The sequence below is a fragment of the Dermochelys coriacea genome, chromosome 9, assembly GCF_009764565.3.
Source record: "Dermochelys coriacea isolate rDerCor1 chromosome 9, rDerCor1.pri.v4, whole genome shotgun sequence".
In the NCBI taxonomy this organism is placed as follows: Eukaryota; Metazoa; Chordata; order Testudines; family Dermochelyidae; genus Dermochelys; species Dermochelys coriacea.
In genome coordinates this window covers 15,430,850-15,458,730 of record NC_050076.1, presented here as the reverse complement: position 1 = coordinate 15,458,730, position 27,881 = coordinate 15,430,850, and the positions used below count along the sequence as shown (strand labels likewise).

The 27,881-nt window shown below is 42.6% G+C and overlaps 2 protein-coding genes across 3 annotated transcripts in view; one reads left to right on the top strand and one right to left on the bottom strand.

The window, feature by feature from the left end:
- The window catches only part of ECT2 (epithelial cell transforming 2), a 130,069-nt gene that overhangs the window by 42,437 nt on the left and 59,751 nt on the right, over positions 1-27,881 (top strand). The gene's annotated exons all lie outside the window — the stretch shown is intronic.
- NCEH1 (neutral cholesterol ester hydrolase 1) lies at positions 14-27,830 on the bottom strand. Its single transcript, XM_038417125.2, has 5 exons — positions 27,483-27,830; positions 16,728-16,956; positions 13,129-13,198; positions 5,297-5,468; positions 14-4,036 (listed from the first exon to the last, which is right to left on the bottom strand). Exons 1-5 carry the CDS (start codon positions 27,714-27,716, stop codon positions 3,419-3,421), a joined length of 1,323 nt encoding a protein of 440 aa, XP_038273053.1. The 5' UTR covers positions 27,717-27,830; the 3' UTR covers positions 14-3,418.

The following is a 27,881-nucleotide window of genomic DNA, read 5'->3' as shown; positions in this document are numbered from 1 at the left end:
ACTTGCTACCATCTTCTGTGCCAAAAATTTAATATGCTTCAGTGCATGAAGGAACTTTACAACCAGCTCCATGAATATATATTCTAACTGTGCTATCCATGTCACTACAGTTAAAATAGATCAGTAGTTCCATTATAACTTCATATTAGGGATTTATAACTGCCATAAACATATGCAGGGCTAAAACTTTTGCAGACAAGTCTTGGGGCCAATTTTCTTATTATAGAACACAACCCCAAATTTACAGGACTATTAACCACTTGGATGCTATTTTGTAGTACTATAGCAACTTTAGTTTTCTAAAATGCATTTTATAAGCCTGTAGCCGAGTGTACCTTAAGCTATTTTGGTACTAAGATTTATTTTTTGAAGTACAAGGCCTGATCCAGAGCCCAATGAAGTCAATGGAAAGACTGTCATTGATTTCAGTAGAGTATGGATCAGGTCCATAGCCATAAAGGCCCTGAAATAGAGCTAACTGAACTCAATGGAAATGTTTTCATTGACTTCAGTGGAGTTTGGTGTAGTCCCTATGTTAAGATTTGCAAGATGGCTTTCGAGTGTATACAGTAACATTGAAACTAAAACCCTGGATAACACTCCTGATGGGGGAGCTTTGAAATCCAGATCCGAGTCTGAATCTTCCTGCATTTTGGGATATTTGGATACGCTGGCCAAATTTTGCTGCAATTTACATATATGCAAATCTGAAGTATCACCACTGAAGGCAATTAATCGAAACCAATGTAACTGAGAGAAGAATCTCTGTCAGTGCTTTTACTTGGCCAGTTATTGAAATTGGCTTGGGCTGTGCACTCTGTGTGAACCTACAGCCAGAGATCAGTTTCAAGCTCTTATGGTTCAGCATGGACTGGGGCCCTCTCTTGTTAATCATTCTTAATACACACAATTATAGCAACATCCTGCTGTTTTATGCTATGAACCCATATGAGGCAACCAGGTCATTCTGCCATTAGCTCCCAGTCTATATGTGCACATACTAATGAAAATGGACTCTAAATATCTATTTTAAAAATGTGGAAGTCAAGATTGTGGAAGGTCCATCAAGTACGTGTGTTTTAGGACTTTCTAGAACCTTCCCATAGAAATCAAGTACAAAAAAGGCTCTATTTTAAAATGTTCCATAATAAATTGACAAAAGCCAGGAAGGTGCTTACTTTAGTGCTGTAAATTTGCAGAGCACTGTAAAGCTGAGCCAAAGAAATAAGTTGTCTTTATCAGAGGGCATGTATTCCAATGACCCAAGCTGGCATAGTACAGAACAATACAATACAGAGACTGAAGAATGGGAAAGTTTAACAGAGTCCTTTGTAGTATCACAGTACCTCATTAACATTTATGAATATATCTTCAACAACCTTGTGAAGTACAGAAATAGGACTCCCTCTCTTACCGAAGAAAGAACTGAGGCACAAAAATGAAGCAAGTTGCTCAAAGTCACACACACAGTGGCAGAGCTCAGAATTGAAATCAGCTATCCCAAGTAAAAACATTAGACTTAGATCGCAAGACAATTGCTCTTTCTGTCTTAGATTAAAAGCTCCTGGCTTTTGTCAGTTTGTCACAGTTGACATTCAATAACAACAACAAAAACAACAAACATTATGCAAAATACACACTGTTGTAAGTAGTTTCCATGTCCTTGTCTTAACTTCAGTTGTTGTCTGGCTATTTTAGAGAGGAGCTCAAGTTGCAGAACCTGATTCCCCAGTAGCATAGCTATTCATATCTGGGATTTTGGTTCCATCCATAGGAGAGAGAAGATCCAGCTGCATAGTTCAATCTGAATCTGGACTTTAGGGTAAAGCTCATCTCTAGTGATTTTGCTTGCTACACAGGGGAAACTTCCTCCAAAAAGCACGGAGGACAGTGAATGGAAGTTACAAGCACAGAAGAGACTCAGTGAAAAACAACTGTAAATGTTAAATACAAACATCAGTGCAAACCACACAGAGGGCTTTTTTAATTGTTAGTATTTTCATATTTTCTCTAAAGTGGTCATAAAACTGAAATTTTAAAGGCAGGCATAGTCACAACCTTTGGCCAAAAATGCAATCAACTTTAAAGATGTAAATTCACAAATGGAATCTGCATTTGGTGGAGTTTCCATTGGTCCATATAAGCTTGCACACCGCTTTGTCTGTGTGTAGGATCAATGTCTGTTAAAGTCAACAGAAAGGACATACACAGGCTACATTCTTTTTTACAATTTTTTTTTTAGCACTGTGCTTGTTTCAAAAAAGGACCAGACTCCAAAGTTGTTACATTTTTGGGGTAAAAAGCTTGCTTAGCATGCTTTAAAATGCCTTGAAGTTAGAACTGTTTTTTTAAAAAAGCTATAAATCTGTGTGCCTAAAGGCCAACACCTAAATCCATAGTTAAGCACCTAAATAAGTGGCCTGATTTTCAAAATTTAAGAGCATCGCAGCTTCCCTTGACTTCAGTGGGATTTGTAAATGCTCAGACCTCTAAAAATCAGGCTACCCTTATTTAAGTGCCTAAAACCAAACACCTGTTAACTGAAAATTGTGGCCTTGGTGCCTAATGTTATGCACCCAAACTTGAAAATTTTGACTAATAAGAATAAGTTTGAGGAACACTGATTTTCTTGTTGAGAACTGCTCAGTATTCATTCACAATGGTTGCAATTGATGTCGCATCTGAATCTACAATGGATTAGTTTTTAATGGCGCAACAAGGTGGATGAGAATATCTGTTATTAGACCAACTTCTGTTGGTGAGAGAGACAAGTTTTTGAATCACACAGAGCTGCTCTTCAGGTCTGGGAAAGGTACTCCGAGCATCAAAAATTTAAATTCATTACTTAGCCAGACACTAAAAACCATGGACTGAACAGAGACATTGGATTTATGGCTTATTACAACAATCTGTAACCCGCTAACCTCCTCTTTTTGTCCTGTGACTGCAGAGATGTTAATGGGCCACTCTACCTTGAATGGTCCCTTAGCAAATGTGCTAACTATTTATGAAAAACAATTTGTTCCACCTTGCATTTTGCTATGACCCTGGGAGTACCTTTCCCACCAGAGCTGAAAAAGAGCTCTGTGTGGCTCAATAACTTTTCTCCCTCACCAAGAAGTTGGTCCAATGAAAGACATTACCTCACCCACCTTGTCTCTCTAATATCCTGGGACTGACACGGCTACAACTACACTGCATACCACAGTGTTTAATAAGTATTTAGCAAATTGCTACGCTGGACAAGGCTAATCAACTACTAACCAAGTAGTTAGTGACACACTACTTCTTGCAACAGAAGTTCTATGACATAATCTTGAACAAATGAACTTAGCGTAAAAGTGCACAACTTTTTTGTTTTTGAAATAGTGAGCTTTAGATTGACTGTTCTGTGCCTTCTAGAGAGGACTCACTTTCTTCACAGGTTTTCAGCAAGCCACTTTATGTAGCTGTCTCTGGTCCGATGTCCTGAAGAGAAATTGGTAGGCCAAATAGTAAAGATCATGCAGCCATGAAAGCAGTCATCAAAGTGATCAAGTGTGACCTCCACACCTGCACTCTCCAACCGTTTGGCATACATTATTCCATCATCTCTCAGGACATCATTCTCGCAAGTCAGGATGTAGGTCTTTGGCTGAAGCTGGAAAATTTCTTTTTCTGCTAGCAATGGAGCTGCACGTATGTCAAGTAGTGCAGGTATTTCCTGGATGATTTCGGCCTTCCCTGTGGATTGTATCACAGGTTTGTAATTCTTTTTGAACGTCGAAGGCAGGAGAGAAGTCCAGTTCAGACGTCCCCTGAAAGAAACAGCCTGGCTTACGTCGAGGGAAGTGTGGTTGTTGATCAGCATCGAGGGGGCAAAGTCGTAGTTACCATTGAAATAATCTATCCAAAACTTCACCATGACGAAGCGAGGAAGAACAGGCATGTCAGTGTTCTGCTGGTATGAAGGAGTGTTAAAGTCCAATGCCTGAAGGACTGGATAGATTAAAGCCTGCAGCTTCAGTTTGTTGGTAACACTGTCATCTAGACTAAGCTGTAGGAAAAACACAGGACAGAATCCAGATTGTAAAAAAGCGGTCACTGCTTATGCCGTATCTGATCCTACATCACTGGTTCCACTGAAAGGAGTTACAATTCATTCCCCCAAGAGGAGAGAAACCACCATTTGATGTTTTATGGACAAATGCCCTGCTGGTGTAACTCCACCGCAGAGAATTTTGCTCTTAGTCTGGAATCTTAACAGTCTAGATCTGATTCTGTTCTCACCTGCACTGCTTTTACACCAGTGATTTCAATGGAGTCATAGTTGATTCATACCAGTGTAAGTGAGAAAAAGGCCATGTCTACACTAGCAAGTTTATAGTGGCACAGCTGTACTGATGCAGCTCTATGCAGATTGGAGCAAGCTCTTCCGTTGACATAATGAAACCACTTCAATGAGCGGCAGTAGCTATGTTGGCAGGAGAAGCTCTCACGCTGACATGGCGCTGTGCACACTACCACTTATGCCAGCAAAACTTTTTTTTTCATGCCCTGGAGCAATGTACGTTTTGCCGGCATAAGTGTTAGTGTAGACCTGGTGTAAGACATGCCATTTCCAAAAAAAAAGGGCTGCTCTCCTGGGTGTTAGTCCTAAAGAACTGACCTGCTTTGATAATTGCCCCTTATTGATTGATTAATGGCAATTGCCCCTAATTAAGGCCCCATTGCCTTAAAAATTCCAACCAGATCAAATTCAGACTAATTTAAATTAGAAATACATATGGTATGAATAGCAGGGAAAATAGATTTTTCCTACAATTGAATTCAAACTCTTCTGTTAAATTGTCTTCCTGTGAGGAAAAAATGCCATTTAATTAAAAAAAATTATTTCCCCTTCAATTGTATTAAAAGAAATAAGGTCATTTTCAAAGACGGGCAGCTGCAAAAATTGCTTATTCACAAAATAGGGAACTGAATTTATGAATTATGCATTTATGTGCCCAATTAGCCACTTATGCAGGCAAATAAAGGATTCACTAGCACAGTGGGTAAGGTTGGGACCTAAATTGCACTTTTAAAATCTGGCCTAACAGCTTATAAAAGCAGTAAGACATTCTAGCACTTCTTGATTCAGAAATAATTGACAGGTCTTACTTATGTCTAGCAGCTGGCTTTTACGGGGGACCACTACCATTCTATCTCTAAAGCTAGTCTGTCACTTTGTGATGATGCAGCACAAATAATCTGTCTACCCATGTGTACTGCTGGAATATGAATTATTATTATGATAGATACAGACAATGGATTTTACCTGCTGGCACACAGCAGCAGCCAAATTTCCTCCTGCACTATCACCAGAAATTGCAATTCGACCTGGATCAACTGAGTATTTAGCTAGGATATCAGACCGCAGAAAATACTTTGTTGCACGTAAAGTATCGTGGAATTGCTCAGGGAAATGAACCTCTGGTACCAGCCTGTACCTACAAAAGAAGAAAGACGCTTACAAAGGATAATCATTATACGCAAAAAATGTACCTTTCTAGGAGGACTATTATGTACTATCAGATGGATAGTAAAATGAAAAAATAACTTAGTTTAAATATTATGGTTGAAATACTTTTTAATACTTAAACAGTATTTAATGCCTACATGTTGTTATTACAACTCTAATTCAGAAAGTGTGATGCTAACCCACTGAATATGAATAAATTAGGAAATTGTTAAGTGGAACTTTTAAGTTGTTTCCCAATAGAGGATCTCAAAATGTGAGGATTCATTCATTAATGTTTTTATCACAAAACTTGTAAAAAGCAGGTGGTATTATCTGCTCGGTGTGGAGCTGAATACCCTGCTTAGCCCACATGGGTAAGGGTAAGCCATGTGTCCCCAGCAGAATAAGGATACAAAATCAAAGTTATGGAGTTCCCTGTCCCCTGCATTTGTAATTACAGTTGGTGGACATAGCAGTGGAAACATTTAACACAGCTACAGCATATTCAACATGAAATGAATGTGGGCCAGGAATAATAATAATACCTAGCTCTTATCTAGTGTTTTTCATCAAAAGATCTCGAAGTGCTTTACAAAGGAAGTTTGTATCTTTATCCCCATTTTACAATGGGGGAAACTGAGGCATGAGTGAAATGACTTGCCCAAGAGCATCCAGCAGACCAACGGCTGAGCCAAGAATAGAATGCAGCTGTCCTGAATCCCAGTGCAATGTTGTATCTGCTAGGCCTCCTTGGTCTTCAAAAAACAGTGGGAGATGAATGATTTTTCAGTCATTACTTAAACCCTTGGGAGTCTCAGGGTTTCTCTAGAGCTGTGTAAATACCATTGACCCAAACTGAAATTTGTGGGGAGGAGGGGGAAGAGGGGATTTTTGATAATCAGCATGAAAAGTCAAAAGTTTTTCAGTATCTTTAAAGCTTTCTCAGGACAGGAAAAAACTGTTTCCCGTATTCCTGAAATGTTCAGCTTAATTTAATAGAATCATAGAACTGTAGGGTTGGCAGGGACCTCGAGATGTCATCAAGTCCATCCCTCTGTGCTGAGACAGATTAAGTATGCCATCCCTGACAGGTGTTTGTCCAACTTGTTCTTAAAAACCTCCAATGATGGGAATTCCACAACTTCCCTTGCCATCAGCCCATGACCGGCAATAGAAAAGCTACCCTTTTCTCTAGTGTTCACAGCAGGCAAAGAGTCTGGTTTCTTTTGTTTTCCCTGTTAGGATTGTTGTGAGCAACTGGCCATTCTGAGCAGTCGTTTCTGATCAGTTTGCAGCCAAGGCAGAAGTTAGCATTTGTTCTCTCCCAACTTGTGAGCCAAATCGGAATGGTGTTATTATGTGAAACAAGTCTGCAAGTCAAACTTGTGCCAGTAGGCAGAGTTGTAATATAAAAGTGTCTAATTGCATCGGTTGGAAATGTAATGTTTCCTGACATTTTAGATCCGCAGAAAAAGACTGTCAACTCCTCCACTCAGGAAGCTAACAGGATAGCTTCGGACATTGTTTCCTAAAGTTGTGGCTGTTACAGAAAACACCCTCGGAAAGATATCCTTAATCAGTCAGCCTTTTGTTCTCTCTCCCCAAAGTGATCTATTGTATTTAAAAAAAAATCTCACAGGCCCTGCAAACTTGGTTTTGTTCCTAGAGTAGTCTTCGGCTGATACTGCAAGCAGGCCGCTGCTTGGAAGCTACACCATCCTCAACACTAGGGCACCAGGAGTCTGGCTGGTGGATAGACATGGGGTTGTGATGACTCTTTCTCTGTTGTGGGATTAATTTGAGGTTGCAAGTCAGGCTGAGTCTTTTGACCATGTTTTTTCCATGGAAAGTCCTGCTACTGTCAGACAGGCAGCTGATTAAAAAGCACCTTCCAAACTTGCTCCCTTGTTTATCATCCAGCCTGGCAACAGCAAAGCAGGCTCTTGTGTCTAATAAAATAATAATAATAATAATAATACTTAGCTCTTATATAGTGCTGTTCATCAGCAGATTTCAAAGTGCTTTACAAAAGTCAGTAGCATTATCCCCATCTTACAGATAGGGAAACTGAGCCACAAAGAGGTGAGATAATTTACCTATGGTCACTCAGCAGGCTAGCGGTACAGTCAGACATAGAATCCCAGTCTCCTGAGTTCCAGTCTGCTGCTCTATCCACTAGGAAACACTACCTCAGTAGGCGATTTTTGCGATTCTTATTCTCTTAAGCCTTGTATAGCTTAGTATGTAAAGGTGTGTTGCTAGAATGTTAGCTAACATGTGCTAACCAAAATGACAGGCCTCAACTCTACCAGCTTAGCATACGTTACAGGCAGTGTGTCTTGTCTACACTAGCTAGCACCCTTTTAAATTCTAGTCTAGATACGGCCTTAACTTTCAGCCTGCTTAGGATACTCACTAATTTGATTTTATTAATCTTGCCCTGTGGGGTTTATTGAATATAATGTGGTGGATTGACTGACTAACACTCTTAAATGCTATCTCCTGTATCCAGGATAAGAATTGATTCACCCTGAAGCACATGCCTTTGCATAAAACCAACATGTGCTATACTAGAGCATACTCCTATATTCTACTGACTGTTTTGCATCCAACAGAAATTATATGCGCAAAATAAATTTCAGGCATAATATTGAGATAAATAAGAAGTTTTTCAGATTCTTAAAACTATTTAGGCTTTAGAAAGCAATCTGTATATTACATTAGATAAAGTAAGATATGATAGGCCTTTGGGAATCCCCTCTACAACTGGATAACAGATTGGGTATGCAACATTCAAGTGAGAAGATGTGCAATTAAACTAATGAGAAATCAAATTAGACTTCACTGAGTACAAAAGGCTTGATTGACAGAGATAATGGTTGGGTAGAGAAGACTAACGGCTCACCAAAACAGGCAGAATTACAGCATCATAAACAAGAAAAGGAATAAAAAGGGACATTTCAATATTGTGATAGCCACTTGTCTGCAATGGCTAACATCTTGCTCATTTATTTTTGTGTTTATTAGAGGAGACAGTTAAAAGGAACTGGAAACAACTACCCTTAAATTATATTGGAATGAATACTGTACCAGTAAAATCAATTCTGCATAATGAGGCTGTAATTTGATCACGAGAATTGGCAAATAATCTCATTAATTCAGTTACTGGCCCCACTCTTCTGTCAACTTTAATATTTTCATTTACAAAAGAAAAGTGCTTAATGCAACCACTCATATTTCCCTCTTCTGGTTTATTAGAGTGGCCCATTAATATACTTAGCAACTTAAGAGGGTTGTTAAACTAACTGAGAAGACTCCATAAGGTAAAGAGAAGGCCTAAATTCGCCACTGCCTTCCAGCATGTGTAGTGATTTGCACTCGTGCAAAATGTGTGGCAGTTATCAGGTGAGGCACACATACTGGCAAAGTAATCTCTACACTTGTGTTTGATACCATCACCCTCAGTGAGGGCTCTGCCATCATGATATTTTATTTTGATTGATCACAGAAAAACCTGTTGGTAAGAAATCTGACCACTGTGAACATACCTTTTGTGCTATTACTCTTTCTAATTCTCAGGTTACATACATTTTGCCTTTAGATATTTGCCCTTGACTGATCTAGACTGCCTTTCCATCTGTCTGCTCAGTTCCTTATATTCTCTCCTACATTCTTCCATCTCCAAGCTATTCTCTTTCACTCTGCACCATTTTTCCACTAGTTTAAACACCTTCTCAGTTACCCACAGAGCAGTCCGACAGTGACATTTCAGAATGTGTGCTTTGGTGGTTTTGAGCATAACAGTTTTCATTTTACCTCCGTATGTTGGGATTGTTCTCCTTCACCTGTGCCAATGACTCAAACCCATTGTGGACTGAAGTTATATAATGGTCGTTGATTTTGGATAAGTCCAAATGTTGAATGTCTTATGTTTAAGTTTTAATTTTGTTGCAAGCTAACAGCTGATGGTCTGCACCAGTCTGCACTCAGGAAAGTCTATGTTCATTGTGTACTTGATCTCTAGTATAGCTGTATCGTTACATATTTGATTTGTTTCAGAGTAGCAGCCGTGATAGTCTATATTTGCAAAAAGAAAAGGAGTACTTGTGGCACCTTAGAGACTAACAAATTTATTTGTGCATAAGCTTTCGTGAGCTACAGCTCACTTCATCGGATGCATCCTTTTCTTTTTATAGTTGATTTGGTTCTTTGTGATATCGTCAGATAAGCTCCATGTGTGGACAGAAAAAGACTAATGCCTATGTTAGAAATATTATTTGAGAGCAGCAGATCCTGATGTCAGAAATCAACACATGCGAACTTATGTACTTTGTTCACATTAGGCGTAGAGATGGCAATGACCCTGAGAAAGTTATTATGGAAGGAATGGTGGAAGGTCATTGTAGCAGGGATGACAAATGAGGAAATAGATGGTATGCAGCAGATCACTGTGGTCAGCATGAAGTTAGTGATGGATTGTGAAGACTTCCAAAAATTCTGTTCTGATGTCAGAGTAAGGATGTACTTACTTTAAGTGTTCGGGTGAGGTTAGATCAATATATCAAGTGTCTGCAAAAAGGAGTACTTGTGGCACCTTAGAGACTAACAAATTTATTTGAGCATAAGCTTTCGTGAGCTACAGCTCACTTCATCGGATGCATTTGGTGGAAAATACAGAGGGGAGATTGATATACACACACAGAGAACATGAAACAATGGGTTTTATCATACACACTGTAAGGAGAGTGATCACTTAAGATGAGCAATCACCAGCAGCGGGGTGGGGGGAAGGAGGAAAACCTTTCATGGTGACAAGCAAGGTAGACTATTTCCAGAAGTTAACAAGAACATCTGAGGAACAGTTCTATTCGGGGGACACCATCATAGGGCCTAATCACATCAGCCACACTATCAGAGGCTCATTCACCTGCACATCTACCAATGTGATATATGCCATCATGTGCCAGCAATGCCCCTCTGCCATGTACATTGGTCAAACTGGACAGTCGCTACATAAAAGAATAAATGGACACAAATCAGACGTCAAGAATTATAACATTCAAAAACCAGTTGGAGAACACTTCAATCTCTCCGGTCACTCGATTACAGACCTGAGGGTAGCTATTCTTCAACAAAAAAACTTCAAAAACAGACTCCAACGAGAGACTGCGGAATTGGAATTAATTTGCAAACTGGATACAATTAACTTAGGCTTGAATAGAGACTGGGAATGGATGAGTCATTACACAAAGTAAAACTATTTCCCCATGTTATTTCTCCCCCCCACCCCACCCCCCACTGTTCCTCAGATGTTCTTGTTAACTGCTGGAAATAGCCTACCTTGCTTGTCACCATGAAAGGTTTTCCTCCTTCCCCCCCCCGCTGTTGGTGATGGCTCATCTTAAGTGATCACTCTCCTTACAGTGTGTATGATAAAACCCATTGTTTCATGTTCTCTGTGTGTGTGTATATAAATCTCCCCTCTGTATTTTCCACCAAATGCATCCAATGAAGTGAGCTGTAGTTCACGAAAGCTTATGCTCAAATAAATTTGTTAGTCTCTAAGGTGCCACAAGTACTCCTTTTCTTTTTGCGAATACAGACTAACAGGGCTGCTACTCTGAAACATATCAAGTGTCTGTGTTTGTGGAGGAGAGGGCACAGCAGGAAATAGTCTCCACTGCAAGTTTTAGTTAAGCAACAGTGGTAAAAATCAGCTACCAATTGAAGTTCTATACAAAGGATTGGCAACCTTTGGCCCGTGGCCTGCCAGGGTAAGCCCCTGGTGGGCCGGGATGGTTTGTTTACCTGCCACATCCGCAGGTTCAGACGATCGCAACTCCCACTGGCTGCGGTTCGCCACTCCAGGCCAATGGGGTTGCAGGAAGCGAGGGCCGGCACATCCCTCAGCCCGTACTGCTTTCCGCATTTCCCCATTGGCCTGGGACGGTTTGGCCATGGCGGAGTGAGGCGCGAGAGCCAGCAGCTCCTCTGCCAGCATGGCTTGTATTCGTCCATTAATATCTGTGTACTCCAAAAAGGGGGAAGTATCAGGCAAAAATGTCACCATGCCTGCTGTGGCTCCTATTCGCCCTGATACCGTGAACTTCGTTCATACCAATTTGCGCAAGAACAACAGACAATCCTATGCTGTCAGTGAACGGACGTAGGACAGAGGAAAGAAGGAAGAGACAATGGGCGGAGAGAAAGATTTGAGGAGATTGAGGGAGGATCATGCTCATGTTTCTATTCTAGCGTTTGAGGAGTTTCCTGTCTGGGAGTGAATCAAGCCCTCCCCCCAGTCACTGCCATTTCTCCTCCTGGAGAATCTCAGTGCTGGACAAACACATTTTCCCCTTTATCTCTGCCTCTGTCTATAGCTCCCCAAATATATATATATATATATATATATATATATATATATATATACACATATACACACACACATACACAAAGAGAGATGGCCCGACCCTCACCCAAACTGCCCTCGTCCATTTTCGCCCCTTTGGCCGCTCCTTCTACCTCCCTCTGCGTCATTTAACAGCCCATCTGGAACCCTTCTTTGTCAATGGGGTCTTGCATCACAGATGAAGTCAGCAAAGTTCTGGAATGAGTCACTGTAAGGTAAAGGCTTGCTGCTATGCCCCATAACCCAGCTTCTTTCAGATCCTCCTCCCAGACAATTCTACTCATGCTGACAGGTATCGTGGCAGCCTGGTTAAAGCCACTGGCCGTGCGAACCACCCTTCTTTTGGGAAAAATGCAAGGAGCAATTAAGTTCCTTCATAGAGCAGGAGAGCTGGAGACAACAGAAACCACCCAAGGCAATCAGCTGCATGGCAAAGCCTGAGCATGGCTAAGCCATGTTGGCTGTAGAGTTTCCCTGGGGTCGGGAAGGAATTTTCCTCCAGGGCAGATTGGAAGAGGCCCTTTAGGTTTTTCTCCTTCCTCTGTAGCATGGGGCACGGGTCACTTGAGGGAGGATTCTCTGCTCCTTGAAGTCTTTAAACCACAATTTGAGGACTTCAATAGCTCAGACATAGGTGAGGTTTTTCATAGGAGTGGGTGGGTGAGATTCTGTGGCCTGCGTTGTGCAGGAGGTCGGACTAGATGATCAGAATGGTCCCTTCTGACCTTAGTATCTATGAATCTATGAACTTGCAGGACATCAGACCAGTGCTGAATCTTGGGTACTGGAAGAGCTGTTGCTCGTATTCCCCGAGTGCGAGGTGGTGGAACTCATCGCTCTGGCCAAGGTGCTTTTGGAAATATGTGTCGCGGAGGCCGTATGTTTGCCCCAACCAAGACTTGGCGACATTGGCACCGCAGAGTAAATACAACTCATATGCATGTGTTAGCAAGATTGTGGCTTTTTAGTTCCAGTTAAAGTGGTTCCCTCTCACTCCCTTTTTACTATGTACTTTTAAATGTCCTGTACTATTGAGGGTGCCATTATCTCTTGTAATGAGAACAGTATTCAGATACCATTCTAATCCACTGTCATTGAGAAGGGCACAAAATATCAAGTCCTGTTAGAGACTTTTTTCAAATGAAAACCTTTTAAACAAGTCACGACAAAGAAAAAAGCAATTAACTCATTCATAATGATCTATATTTCTAAATACTTTAAGATTTTGTTGATTACTCACTCAACTGAGACAATTACAGCATTCAGAAATTCTGCCATGATCCTGCAGAGATTGTTATAGAAGCTTGTTCCTGGGAATAAGACGACCAAACGTTAGTGCAAGACAGTAAATTTTGTGAATATGCATATTGCACACAGCTTTACATATCTTTAGATTCATAAGAAAAACAGCAAGCACTTATATTCAATCCTGTAAAAACCCCTGACATTATAATAGACACTCATTATTATCAGTAAATCTTTATGCAAATGTAAAGAAATGGAATGGAATGCAGTCAGTGTATAACAGCAGGTACCATGATCTAATGGAATGAACACAGTTTGTGTCTTAGCAGTTTGTGCACTCTCTTCCTGGCTTTGGCATCAACTTGCTGTGTGACTTCGGGCAAGTCACTTCACCTCTCTGCCTCAGTTTCACTTATCGCTACCTAACCGCATTGGGCTGTTCTGAGGATTAGTGTCTGAGAAATGCTATTTTTGTGCAAGTCATTGTATATGTGGTCATGATATTATGCATGCTGGACTTGAAACTTGCAGTTTCTACTGAAGGTAGTAGTCCTATTAAAGTCAATGGGACTGCTCACCTGAATCAGGGGCAGCAGATTCAAAGCCATCTTATTTCTCAGGGTACTAATTTTCTTTAATTCTATGCCTCTTCAGTTACTGAATAGGTATTTCATGGTGGTGGAGGATATAACAATGTATAAGCATCTCTTTAAAGTACACAGTCTTGAGATTTAATATTTAGCAGTAATATTTCTACCACTAATTTTTACATCTCAAACTGCAATAATGTGGTTAGAGTTACAGTGATCTGAGTGAAGCACTGTAATTCTGCAGCACACACTCTGCCTTGGGAGTGCTATGCAAGTGTTACCACAGAACCAGTGCAGCTGACCAAGTTCTATAAAGCATCACTAACAGCTACCTATGACAGGTCTTCCTGAAGACTGCACTGGGCTACCGGGGGCTGACCAGTCATTGTGACCCAGAGGCCATGCCCCCTCTTGCCTGCTGTACATGCTCCAAGTGGAGAACTCAGATAAAAGGAGTCAGGCCAGTCGCAGGGGTGGAGGAACACTGCTGGCTCCTGCAGAGGTACCTGCAGTGCCCCGGGTGGTAAAGCCCGGGGACCAAGACTACCTGCCAGCTGCGGTGACTGCCGTGGAAGCCAAGCTGCCACCTGTTGAGAAAGCTGCTTAAACTACGGCCCAGAGAGGCATGAGGCCTATAGACTGATTGTTTACCCTCCCGAGGCTGCAGCTGGTTTGCTGCTTCTCCCTGCCCAGGGGGCTAATTCCCTAGTCTGTTTGATTGTTTGCTGCCCCAGCCAGAGGCTGCCAAGCTATAGAGTAAAAAGTGCCACAAGTACTCCTTTTCTTTTTGCGAATACAGACTAACACGGCTGCTACTCTGAAAGCTATAGAGTAATTGCTTACTTTGCCCCACGCAGGGGCTGCAGCCTGCTTGCTGCTTTGCCCTGACCACAGGACTAATTCCACAGACTGTTTGATTGTTTTGCCACTCAGAATCCACTGATTACCCGTTTAGGTGACCCTGTCAGGGAGCCGGGCCAAAGGTGGCCGAAATCACCTATGTAACGGGGAAGCCAACGACCGAGGGGCAGAGTGGACTACCCCCATACTGGACTGATGGGGGCACCCCAGCTTGATCAGCAAGGCCCTGCCGTCACAGGGCTAATTGGGAGAATTCTGTGAGACTAGAAAGGCAGAGGAATTTTTAATGGGTACAGTTACTAATTATGGACCAAATATGCTGGCATTTCCAAAAGTGCCTACGTGATTTAGGTACACACGTCCAACTGAAAGTCAAAGGCACATCTGATAATCCCACCCATAATCGTTCTTCACACTAAAACTGTCATAGGGTTAAGCAGTAATTAAATCTGCACCTTTCAACATACAATATGCTTTATTATCCTCTTGGAGTGTCCGTGGAAACACAGAAGATGAAGAGGGCACGGCCTTCAATCTTCACCCCAACCAGGCAGATCTTAAGGACACCCACAGGGAGTGTTTGCGCTCACAGCCCCGCACTGAAAATTCTACTCCCTGACAATAATGTGGCTGGATTAGTGGCCAGGCTACCACTGTCTACAGCTGCGCACTACCTTCCACATTCATAGCGTGTTAACTTAACACCGCTCTAGGCAACTTTGACATCCAAGGCAGTTTTCTGCTAAAGGAGCAGGCCATACAAAGTGCCTGGTCCCACCTCCCTCTAGCTGTCTCTATTCCCTGCAGTTGCACATTGCTCCAAATACGTGTAATTTAGAGCCAATCAAAAAATGGGAACATTTCCACAAAAAGCTTCAACATTTTCAACTACCTATAAGGTGCTTCTTGTAGAAGGATAAACTGCTGCCTGGGGCTTAGGCAAAATATATCATGTAGCCATCAGTCCCTAATTGTTTGGTCAGTGTTTACTGTCCTCGGTGGCATGCAATACAGAGACCATAGTGACCTACACCAGTGATTTTCAAACTGTGGGTCGTGACCCAGTACTGGGTTGGGGGACATAAGGCACTGGGTCGCGGAGGCTCTGGTTAGCACCGCTGACCGGGCTGTTAAAAGTCCCGTCGGTGGTGCTACCCGGCTAACGCAGGCTAGTTCCTACCTGTTCTGACACCCGCTGCACCCCAGGAAATGGCTAGCAGCAGATCTAGCTCCTAGGTGGGGATGCCACAGGACTCCGTGTCTGCCCCCGCCCCGAGCAATGGTTCCTGGCCAATGGGAGCTGGGGGGAGAGAGGAGAGAGGTGCCTGCGGACAAGAGCCATGCAGAGATGCTTGCACACTTCTGCCTAGGAGTCAGATCTGCTGCTGGCCGCTTCCAGGACACAGCACGGTCCACGGTGCCAGGACAGGCAGGAAGCCTACCTTAGCACCCTTGCTGTACCGCTGACCAGGAGCCATCCAAAGTAAGTCCGCGCCCAAACCCCACAGCCCAATCCCCTGAACCCCCTCAAACCCAGAGCCTCTTCCTGCACCCCAAATCCTTCATCCCCAGACCCTGCACTCCCAACCCAGAGTCCTGATGCCCTCCCGCACCCCAAACCCCACCCCCTGCCCAGAGCCCCCTCCCACATCCTGAACCCCTCATTCCTGGTCCCACCCCGCAGCCCTCACTCCTGCCCTCTGCCCCAGCCCTGAACCCCTCCCACACCCCAAACCCCTCATCCCCAGTGCCATTAGGTTGTCGGCATCAACAATTTTCTTCAACTGGGTCACCAGAAAAAAAGTTTGAAAACCACTGACCTATACCAGCTTGATCATGAAGGAGTCCCCATAAATAACTCTCTACTCTTTTCAGTATGTGTTTAAAATAAGCTTCTGATTCTTTTGCAGCTATGTGCTGATAAAGAATGCATTTGTTTTCTGTTTCAGGATTACTCTCCCGCCTCTTATGGCAAGAGTTGGGACAGTTACTAGAGACCCAGGGTTCCAGCTCTCATTAGGTTCAGACATGTCTCAGAGAGCAAAACTCTCAGCTTCTGGGTGGGAGAACAGCTTTTAGTTACACTGAACCTCCTCTGATGAGAACATATCATAATCCACTCTAATTAATGACAGACACATACTTGCACTTGCCAAAGCCCATCCTCCTCCATGGATGTAAACGACACTGCGCTTTAGTGTTTCATCTTGCTTTGGAGAAGGTTCAAACACTCTGACTTCCACTCCATCAAAAAGGGCATCTGTTATCTTAATGTGTTCAGAGGACGAGGGCTCCAGCTTGTCAAAAGTACCAATCACATAATTCAGAACTCTCAAGTGATGGCTGAGTCTTAGGCAGTGAACCAGGTTGCACTAGGGAGAAATTGAGGAGTGGGGGGAAAAAATCATTTGTTACTCACAGGCTTATCTTACTATGTTGCATTAAATATCCTTGCAATTTTCTTCAAATGACAGTACCTGTAACTAGACAGGTAACAGTACTTAACACCCATGAGGTAATGATGTAAAAGCCTTCCAAAGTTATATTGTGACAAAACTGTGCCACCCTAGGCATTCTCAGGGCATGTCTACACTATAAAAAGAGACCCCTGGCAGTGAGTCTCAAAGGCTGGGTCAACTGACTTGGACTCCTGGGGCTTGCACTACATGGCTACAGTGTAGTTGTTTGGGTTTGGGCTAAAGGCTTAGCCCTGAAACCCAGTGAAGGAGGTGGGTCTCAGACGCTAAGCTCCAGCCTGAGCATCTACGCTGCTATTTTTAGCCCCATAGCGTGACCCCAAATCAGTTGACCTGGGATCTGAGATTTCCTGTCCCAGGTATTTTTTTTTCTTTTTTTTTTGGCAGTGTACACATACCCTCAGTTGTCTTAATATATATTTTGGAAAAAAAAAAAAGCACCATGAGCACGTGGAAGATCAAGATGGCAGTGGGTTAGAACTGAGACACTCCACCTTGAAAAGCACAGTTAGATTGAAAAAGAATTGTCAGGAGTGGGTAGCACCATAGCAGTAGTTCTCAACCTTTCCAGACAACTGTACCCCTTTTAGGAGTCTGATTTGTCTTGCACACCCCTAAGTTTCACCCTCACTTAAAAACTACTTGCTTACAAAATCAGACATAAAAATACAAAAGTGTCACAGCACACTGTTACTGAACAATTGCTGACTTTCTCATTTTTATCATATAATTATAAAATAAATTAACTGGAATATAAATATTGTACTTACATTTCAGTGTATAGTATATAGAGCAATATAAACAAGTCACTGTCTGAATAAAATTTTAGTTTGTACTGACTTCGCTAGGTCTTTTTATTTAGCCTGTTGTAAAACTAGAAAAATAGCTAGATGAGTTGATGGACCCTCTGGAAGACCTCTGTGTACCCCCAGAGATACATGTACCCGTGGTTGAGAACCACTGCATCATAGGACCCTTAGAACTGCTGAACTGTGTGTCAATTTCTTCCAGTAGAGGGCAGTAATACACATACACAGTAGTCATTTTGTTATATTATTACAATTAATTTCTACATTTCTCATAGTGTATTGGGAAAGTTTAGGTGTTAATAAAATCCCATACCACAAACTTTTCTACACTTCCAGTGAAAATACGAACCCTAAAGATCCAAATTTTCTTCTTCTGACTTTACTAGTCTGAATTGCATCACCTAGTTGTTAGGCAAGAGTTAAAAATTCAGTTAGCAGCTGAGACAGAAACCTCCGTAACTAACAAACAGAAATATCAGAGGTCCAAGGATAGTGGCAGCTGTAAACACTTGATAGGCTTACGTGGTCAGATGTCCGCCCAGTAACTCAGCCTCTTGGTAAGAAAGAACAGTACAAACCCCCGCACAACTCTCTGGATATCTGTGAACACTCATCCCCCTCACCCTTTCGCCTTAAGAATAGTCACAGATAAATGATGTAATTAAAATAGTTTCTATGTGTATGTCCTGCTCCTGTCATTATCATGTTAAATGTTCTCTCCCTCTCTCTGAAATAATGTTTGTCTCTGTAAGTACAAAATAAATGCAAATAAATTAATAAGAAAAGGTATATAATTGGTTACTGTAACACTATACTTTTGAAGCTATTTATCAGTCTTCCCGGTACCATGAATAAACCTCTTCAGTATTGTCTGTGCTTGCCTGATTCCAGGGGAAAAGAATCTCCTTGCTTCACACAGTAAAGCCTGCATTCCTTTCTACAAGCTGAAAGAGTGTGAGTAGCTCACTCAATTGGGGCCTCTGCCTCAGTTTATTCTTCCCTAAACTGATTGCAATAATACCTGCCTTGTAGGGACAGTGACTGTGAGGCTTAATTCATATTTAAAAAGCTGTGAAATCCCTGGAGAAAAGGTGCTATTAGAGTATTCTTCTTCTTGTGTATAAATGATTCATCCTGAAGTATAAATCTTTTCACTTTCAGTAAGTTTCTTCAAGGAAAAATCTCAATTACTGAAAACAAGACTGAGAGGCAGGAATTGGTCTCAAGGGAACATGTGGTGCTTGCTAATCAGCCCATCTGTGTTTGCTGACTGAATGTTTAGCCTCCTAGGATGAGATCAGAGCACTAGAAGCAGAGTGGGTTGGGAATTTATTTCTACCCACTGAGCCCTTTGTTGTGATGCAACAAGAAAACTAGCACTGGCTTAACTTTTTACCTATATATGGGCTTCAGGGATGTCTATGCTGCAGTTGGGAGGGTGTCCCGAGTGCAAATAGACTGACATGCACTAGCTCTGCTTGAGCTAGCGAGCTAAAACTAGCAGTGTGGCTGTAGCAGCACAGGCAGAAGCTCGGGCAAACCCACTCAACCGACTGGGGACATATTCAGGTGCCTAGCCCGAGCTCCTGTCCATGGCCACGATGCTCCTTCTAGTGCACTAGCTTGACTAGACCTAGAGCATGTCTGTTTACCTGGACTGGGAAGTATGCTCCCAGCTACAGCATCCTCAGGATGCAATTCTGGTATCTGACTTCTTGTACTTTGTTTATGCATCTTGCCCAGAGAGGATAAAGGACCTACTACTACCTGCTAAGGGAGAGCCCCTTCAGCTGAAAAGGTAGAGAACTGTTTCCCAATGTACATATGCTTTATATAGTAATTGTGCTTGCAGCACATTATATTTTTTCCCATGCATGCTGTGGAAGATCCAAGAGGGGATGTGGAAGGGAAATATCAGGCCAAACCACACAGTGCACTATGATAATGAGGCTACTAGTGGGTATTTAAAAAAAAAATAGATGGGTTGGAGGGGAGGTCTTTCACTATTTTGGAAGGCTGACCACTTGTCCCAGCTAAGGCATGCTAGAAACCAGGAAGGAGTCTGAGCCCTTTTATAATTATTCCCAACAAGTCAGAGTGTTGAACGGGGAGGTAAGGGGGATGGTTACCAAAAGCCATGGGAGCTTGATACGCAGTAACATTAGAGAAAGTGTCAGAAGTGATATTTTACTTTGTGAATAGACCATGGATAAAATTTTCAAAAACACCTAAGTGACTTACGAGCCTAAGGGCTTGTCTGCTCACAAAAGTTTTACCTCTAACTATATTGGTGCAGTCGCAGCACTAAACACATACCCCCAGTGTGGATGCCATTATACTGGTATAAAGGTCTTTTATCTGGTATAGCTAATCCTGCATCGGAAGGGGGGCTAAATGATACTGGTATAAGGCATCTTTATACAGTAAGACTGCATCCACACTAGAGGTTGTACTGATATAACTTTAAAAGAACTACTAAAATAATCACTCTCCCTCACCCCCAATCAAAATAGTTATACCAGAATAAAAACTGGGTGGAGACCATGTCTCGGGAGAAAAAAATCAAAGGTCATTTAAGCTCCAAAGTGCCATTTGGAAATGGGTTTTAATACTACTAAGTGTTAATTTTTTGCTGATTTTTCCAATTCATTTTAAGGATGTGTATTTCACCGATTATCAGAGGGGTAGCCATGTTAGTCTCTATCCACAAAAACAACGAGGAGTCCGGAGGCACTTTAAAGACTAACAGATTTATTTGGGCATCATCTTTCGTGGGTTAAAAACCTACTTCTTCAAGCATGCATCTGAAGAAGTGGGTTTTTTACCCACGAAAGCTGATGCCCAAATAAATCTGTTAGTCTTTAAGGTGCCACCGGACTCCTTGTTGTTATTTCACTCATTGTTAATAAAAAACAGTCCTTTGTATTTACTACATCTCTGCACTGTTATTTTCCCTGGTCACTTTCCAGTGGTAAGCCTGGGAGCCTGTTACTGCAGGCCACAGTGTCAAAGCTTTCGGAGGATGGATAGTTTAATAGAAGCACACTATTCCTACAAATACAGAGGGGTAAAGCCCATCTTTTTGTTCTGTGTATGTCCAGCACCTAGCACAATGGGGGCCTCGTCCATGTCCAGGACTCCTTGGCGCTACGGTAATATAAATAATATTTCAGAGGAACTCCAATGAAAGAAGGATTTGTTGCATGACTGCAGATTCCTTGTCATGGAGGCTTTATTTCTCTGGGGCCATAAATCTAATCTCCCACCTATGGTACTTTACAAAATTTAGATAATCAATATTCAGTACAAATATGCGGCATTAACATTAATCCAACTGGTGTATAAAAAGCCCCTAAACCACCTTCACTACATGTGCCTTTAGAAAGAGGCAGGCTTGAAGTAGGCCTAATTTTATAAATCTCAGCTTCAATGGACCAAGGAAGGCAATCCACTTCCAAAGCTGAGAGGCACTGACAAAGGATGCCCTCCCAGCAGCCTGTTTAAACTGTGGCAGTATCACGGTGTGAAAGAGGTGGCTTCTCAGGAAGCCAGGTTCCAAAATGTTTATGGTTTTATTGACTGAACACCAGCTCTCTGTGTTTAAGAAAGCCCTCCCATTAAAAAGAATACAAAAAGTATCAACTCAACCCCTGGAAATGCTGAATGCACAAGACAATTTGTATCTTTGAATTTCAGATCATGCTATTCTCCCTCTGTTCCTCCCATAGGAAAATCCAATTCAAGGTTGAATGCAGGAGGGTTTCTCTCACACATGTTACATTAGGGGAAACGTAAGTCAATGTGGATCAGAGAACTACCCCCAAGCTTCCTTTGAGGTTCAAAGAAGTTCAGTAAAGTTAAGTAATGCTTTGACATCTAGCTGCATTAACTTCAGTGGAGTTGTGCTGATTTACACCAGATGTGATCTGGCCCTTTGTGGGTCTTGTGGTGGTTCTCAGAGGTTATTCTTTAGTCAAGGAAATTTTGTGAAACTGTTTTTCTGCCTGATCTGCTATAGTGCAACAAGCAGCGTGTTCAGGGAAAGGAGCAGATAGGTCTTGCCCAGCTTGTTCATTTTAGCTCACATTCTCTCTGGATAGGGAGCCCACATGTCCCATAGTTAGGGCATGTCCCTACTTCGTTTCACAGAAAATTGTTTTGCAAATCTGCAGCTGCTTGGCTACCTGCAGGTCTATCGCATGCTGTCACCCTACCCTGCTCCCATGAGGCCTCCCTGCAAACTCCATCTGTTACATGAGTGATGGAGCCAGTCCACTCCCATTTATGGGACTTACTGTTGTCAAAAAACAATCAAAGGGAAGAAACCTACCAAGTTCACACATTCCTGTACATCAGGGTTTAGAGAGACCGAACAATTTCTGTTAGACCCAGACACTCTTTTTGCCTTAATTGTGCTTAGTGCGTAGCTACCAAAGTGACAGGTGCATTAGATTCATAGATACTAAGGTCAGAAGGGACCATCCTGATCATCTAGTCCGACCTCCTGCACAGCGCAGGCCACAGAATCTCACCCACCCACTCCTACGAAAAACCTCACCTATGTCTGAGCTATTGAAGTCCTCAAATTGTGGTTTAAAGACTTCAAGGAGCAGAGAAGCCTCCCTCAAGTGACCCCGTGCCCCATGCTACAGAGGAAGGCGAAAAACCTCCAGGGCCTCTCCAGTCCGCCCTGTAGGAAAATTCCTTCCTGACCCCAAATATGGCGATCGGGGCAAAAGATCTATCTGGTTTTAAGATTCTACTCAATACGTTTATGGAGGAGATGGTATGATGGGATTAGAAATATCTTTGATATATGCAAAGATTGGTTATCATTTCTAGGGACTGAGAATGTGCAGGTTACTAAATGAGAAAGTCTTGTCCCCAGGAATTTACAATCAAAATCTACAGTATATGGAATCAGAAACTGGTTCTGACTCTGGGCACTTCTGCTTGTGGCAAAGCTACTGCCAACTCAGTGTCTGCAAAAGAACTCCCAATGTTGCTAGCACCTTTGGAGCTTAACTATTGCGAGCAATGGCTGGGCACTTAGGGTATGTGTACACTGCAATTAAAAACCCGCAGCTGGCCCATGCCAACCAACTTGAGGTTGCGGGGCTCGGGGTGACAGGCTGCTTAATTGCAGTGTAGATCTTGAGGCTTGGGGCAGAGCCCAGGCTCTAGGGTCCTGTGAGGGTCCCAAAGCTCGGGCTGCACAAGCCCCAGTATCTACAGCGCAATTAAACAGCCCTTTAGCCCGAGCCCGGCGAGCCCATGCCAACGGACATGGGCCAGCTCCGAGTGTCTAATTGCAGTGTAGACATATCCATAGAAAACGTCCTTAGTGGAAGCAGGGCCACAGAGGCTTGGTTTGTGTTTGACAGGGTGGGGCACAGCTTCCTGGCAAGCACCCAGCAGAAATAGGAGTGGTGAGGATTTGTGTCTCTGTGAGTATAATCACTGCCGAGAGATCACAAGGCCCTGAGGCTATGTATGAGTTTAATCATCTGAGGACTGTCATCCTTGATTGATTGTGAAGAAATGTGCCAGCCCCTTCCTCAAAGCATGTCACTTTTGCTCCCTTCCTCCTTTTCTTTGTAATCACACTCCCAATGTCTTTCTTGTATTTCTGCATTGCATCTATATGCCCTCTTCTTTATTAATCTTTCCTGTACCGAAGTCAACTTTTTTGACCTTATTCCTTAGCCCTGCCCAGGCTACAGTTTAATTGAGTTTGTAACCAGTTAGGGACCTGGTTGGCTCTAAACATGAGTTGTGCTCGCACCCCGTGTGTTTAAAACTTGATTGGTATCTGGATTTCCCCACTAGGAAGTTTGCCAATACAGTGGGAAGCATTAGACTGGCATAATGGTTCTACACTGCCCCCTGCCTATATTAGGCTTTTGCTGGGATGAGTTGGAGGAGGAAGGGGTTGTGGCAAGAGCAATCATACTTCAGCTGTTCTGAGCTATGGATGGGTGGGGAGCATTGCAGCTCAGTCATAAATTACAGCACCCCTGAACCAAACACCAGCCCAGGGTCTCAGCCTGCTGGCATGTTTATCTTTCTATAGTGGGTTCACCACAGTTACTTTGCTGTGTTGGCACGAGAACTTGCCAATATTTGTGTAACCAGTTTGGCTGGTCCTCCTTACCCAGAGCTCTTTGTGGTAGCACCCTAAAGCAGATTGCCATATGTGCAGCTGATGCCATATCCTTCAGGCACTCTCATCTGACAAGAAAGATTAGGATAGCTGCCCATATTTTCCTAGAATGCACTTCTTACAAAAAAACTTCATGGTTAATAAGACTGATAGACAGAAAAGGTGCTGTGTGGACATAAACTGACCCATGTTTCTTGTAACGGGTTACACCCACCATGCCTGTAACATGCAGCAGAATCTTGGTTGTAGTGTGGACAAGGCTTTAGTCTTTATACTTTCTCTTCTTTCTCCCAGGCTTTTGGTTCTCATATTAACTTTCTGTCTCTTTCTTGGTTTCTTTCTCACTTTCTCCTCTGATCTCCCTCACCTTCAACCTGTTCCCCCTTTCCCCTCCCATTCTCTGCCACACTCCTATTCCTTCTCACTATCCCACCCTGGTGTTGTCTCCCCCCATGCCAGGAATATGTTGCCAACTGAAAGTGAGAGAGATACAGAAACACACACACATGCTGACCTCTCACAATCCCGTACTCTGACGCAGCGAGGGCAGTGAATTAATATAGTGAATTAATATAGTTAAAAAGTAAACATATCATTTCCACCAAGAAACTGTAACGTTTAACTGTCACGCTGTCTTTATAAAGTTGTTTTAATAACATGGCTTCAGAATAGTCGAGAGGACAGTTAGGTATTATATGATTAGAAGCAAGTAAAGTCAAGTTCATGCTCTTGGGAGAAAAGGTTAGACACAAGAACTCCAGAGATTTTAAAATCAGAACATTTAGCCAGAAAATTATTACTTCAGTCTGCAATCAAACCCCCAGGGGATATTATTGTGATAAACAGTAACAAGCTGAAAACACATTCAGGAGTAGGTGAAAGTTCAATGGACACATTTAAAGAAACCTAAAACCAGTCAGTGTTGTAACAACCACTGTGAGAGGCGGGGGAAATTTAGCCCTACTGAAAGTATCCTTTGTTGTAAAAACTGACTTTGAAAATAACTGCCATGGCTTGACTTTTATAGTTACCACTTCAGCTACTCACACATTGAGTTTTTGGTCTTTCAGGCTCCCATTTTAAGGACAGTCCCTCATTCCTGAGTTCATGCTGTCACTCAGCTTTGGAAAACCTCCTAATTAATATCTGCCAAGCACCTTCTCCCTCTTTGCTCCTTAAAACAAACTCTTGAAGGCTCAGCTGTACTGTGATGTGTTCCATCTATGAAGACTAAACTACACTCCATATTTGTTCTGTATTGTAGTCACTTGTTCCTTTCTTTAGAAAGTAAACTCCTGCGGGCGGGGACAGTTTGTTCTTTTACCCAGTGTGCAGTACTATGTATTTCTCATGTTACATAAATAAATAATATGGTGGAGACATATGGCGTTTATACACTAATAGTAACATGTACACAAAAACTGATTAAATCAAGAGCAGATGTCTTTCTAGAAGATATGCTGTCATTCAACTAGAGGTTATGGGCATGATGCAAGAATTACAGGGTGAAATTCTATAGCCTATGCTATGTAGGAGGTTTAAGTAGATTATCACATGCCTTCTGGCCTTAAAAATCTATGAACTGATTATGGTGGATACTTACAATCCAACTGCTTCAGACACTCATACTGAACACATGAAGGGGCCCAAACGTGTAAGATGCTGAGCACCCTTAACTTCTATTGAAGAATGGAGCTATTTTGGAGCACTTTCATGTCATTTGGCAGATGCAATATGTCATCTATTACAAGGATGTGTGAGAAAAACAAGATTTTTCAGTTCACCCCCCATGTAGACTTATTAAAATGGCAGTCTTGGTCTCCACACAAAAGCTAAGACGCATCCTTTAAATGTTTTTAAATTGCTATAAATTGGTGTTTTAAAAGGTGTTTTTCATGTATGCAGTTTTATAAAATGAAGCAGTACTGGCAAAAATAGTTTTTTAAAAAGTGCCTCAGCATATATGGCAGGGTAAAACCCTGATTGTCGCTATAAAAAGATCAGACTCTATTAGCAGAAGAGGAATTAAATTCATGTAAAACCATGATGTGAAACGTTTTGTAACCCCTGGTCTGCATGATGTCACCATGCAAACACCAAAACAAAATTTAAAGTGGGGAAAAGGTTAGGGAGCCTCTGAAATGTTATTTGGAAAACACAGTATAACAAATACAGTGTCCAAAGGTAGATTCCTCTTGCTTATTAGTGCAAGCCCAAATACTAATTTTACTTGACTTGAAAGCCTTTCCCTCTGCTTTCAAACTCTTCCACCCTACATTCTTCCTGGAATATGATGGGTAAAGTGCTAGGATAAAAGCACTCAATTTGTTTCTTCTCTTAGGAAATACAGAGGAGGCAACATGTAATAAACTCCACACAAAAGATCTCCATCACCTAGAGAGAGGGAAATACATTGCATTTGAAATCCCCAAAACCTTATGCTTCTGGATCTGTGAGTGGGATTAAGTAAAGCAGAGATCAACAACAGCCCCTTCTCGGTTATGGCATGCAGAAAATGTCTACGACTGCGCTGGGGGCTGTAATGAGGTTAGCTGGCCTCCTTACCTGCCTGGAATAGGGACTGACTACCAAATGCTTTGATTCTACAATGGAGTCAGCCCATCACTTCCCACTGTCAAATGATTCAGGGGGTGGGGGTCCTAAGGAACTGAAAAGGTTTGGTTTTGTGCTGAGCAATGGGAAGAGCCTTCGCTCCGAGCTGGCTCCCCAATGTCACAAGGGCAGCCGCAGCCTGGTAAACAAGGCTAAGGACCGACCTCATGCTTTTGAAGTGGATGGGCTCGCGGGGCATTTTCCTCCCAGCTGATATGTGTGAGAGGGAGAGACACAGAGATCCGATTCTGTTTCTAGATGCCGGGAGTCCATCAGCCACCGGAACTACATTCAAGGGAGCAAAAGGAGCTGGCACAAAGGGGTTTCTTTGGCATTTCTCATTCATTGAATGCAAAGGCAGCGAGGGAGGAAGAGGGAGCGCTTGCTGCTGTAAATCAACCAATCAATTAATCCAAGAGGCGCAGAGCCGTCCAACAGCAGAATTGATAGCGTATTAGCACTGTACTTTAAAGAAATCAAGATCAGATACATTTGCAGAGCTTTTTTCCACCAAATGCATCCGATGAAGTGAGCTGTAGCTCACGAAAGCTTATGCTCAAATAAATGTGTTAGTCTCTAAGGTGCCACAAGTCCTCCTTTTCTTTTTGCGAATACAGACTAAGACGGCTGCTACTCTGAAATTTGCAGAGCTAATTTCTGCCAACTCGCCCGGAGGCAGCTGCTCCAAAAGGCTGAGACGCCTCTCCTCTCTTAAAATCAGTCCCTGGACATACATGACATTTCCTCAGCTGACTGCAACGGAGAGAAATACAAGGGGCGTGTGGGGGTGGCGAGGGAAGGCGAAGAGAGAATAAAATTGCATGGATCAAGCTTACCATTTGCTGGGTTGCCCTGAAAGTGGCATCCAGCAGCATGAGCTTCCAGGGATCCGACACTGTGCTGGGTAAGGGCAGGTACACATAATAGGCTGTCAGGGCTACCAACGCAGTCAGCAAGACAAAGGCTGATTTCATGTTGGACCGGTGCCTTCTTTGCTGTGTACAAGCACAGACACTGAAGCAAGTTTTTTCTGCCTCCTGACAAATTTGCTGCAAGGTTGTAGCTCCCATTCAGGGCTTTCATAACCTTCACAAGCCAATCAGAGGACGCGTAAAGAGGAAGTGTAGGCTTTTCCGTCCCCCTACATCGGTGTCCTTGCAATTGTTTTCGTTTCATCATGTTTCGGGCCTTATCTGAGCACAGAGACATCTAGGGGACACTGTGATGCAGTGCAC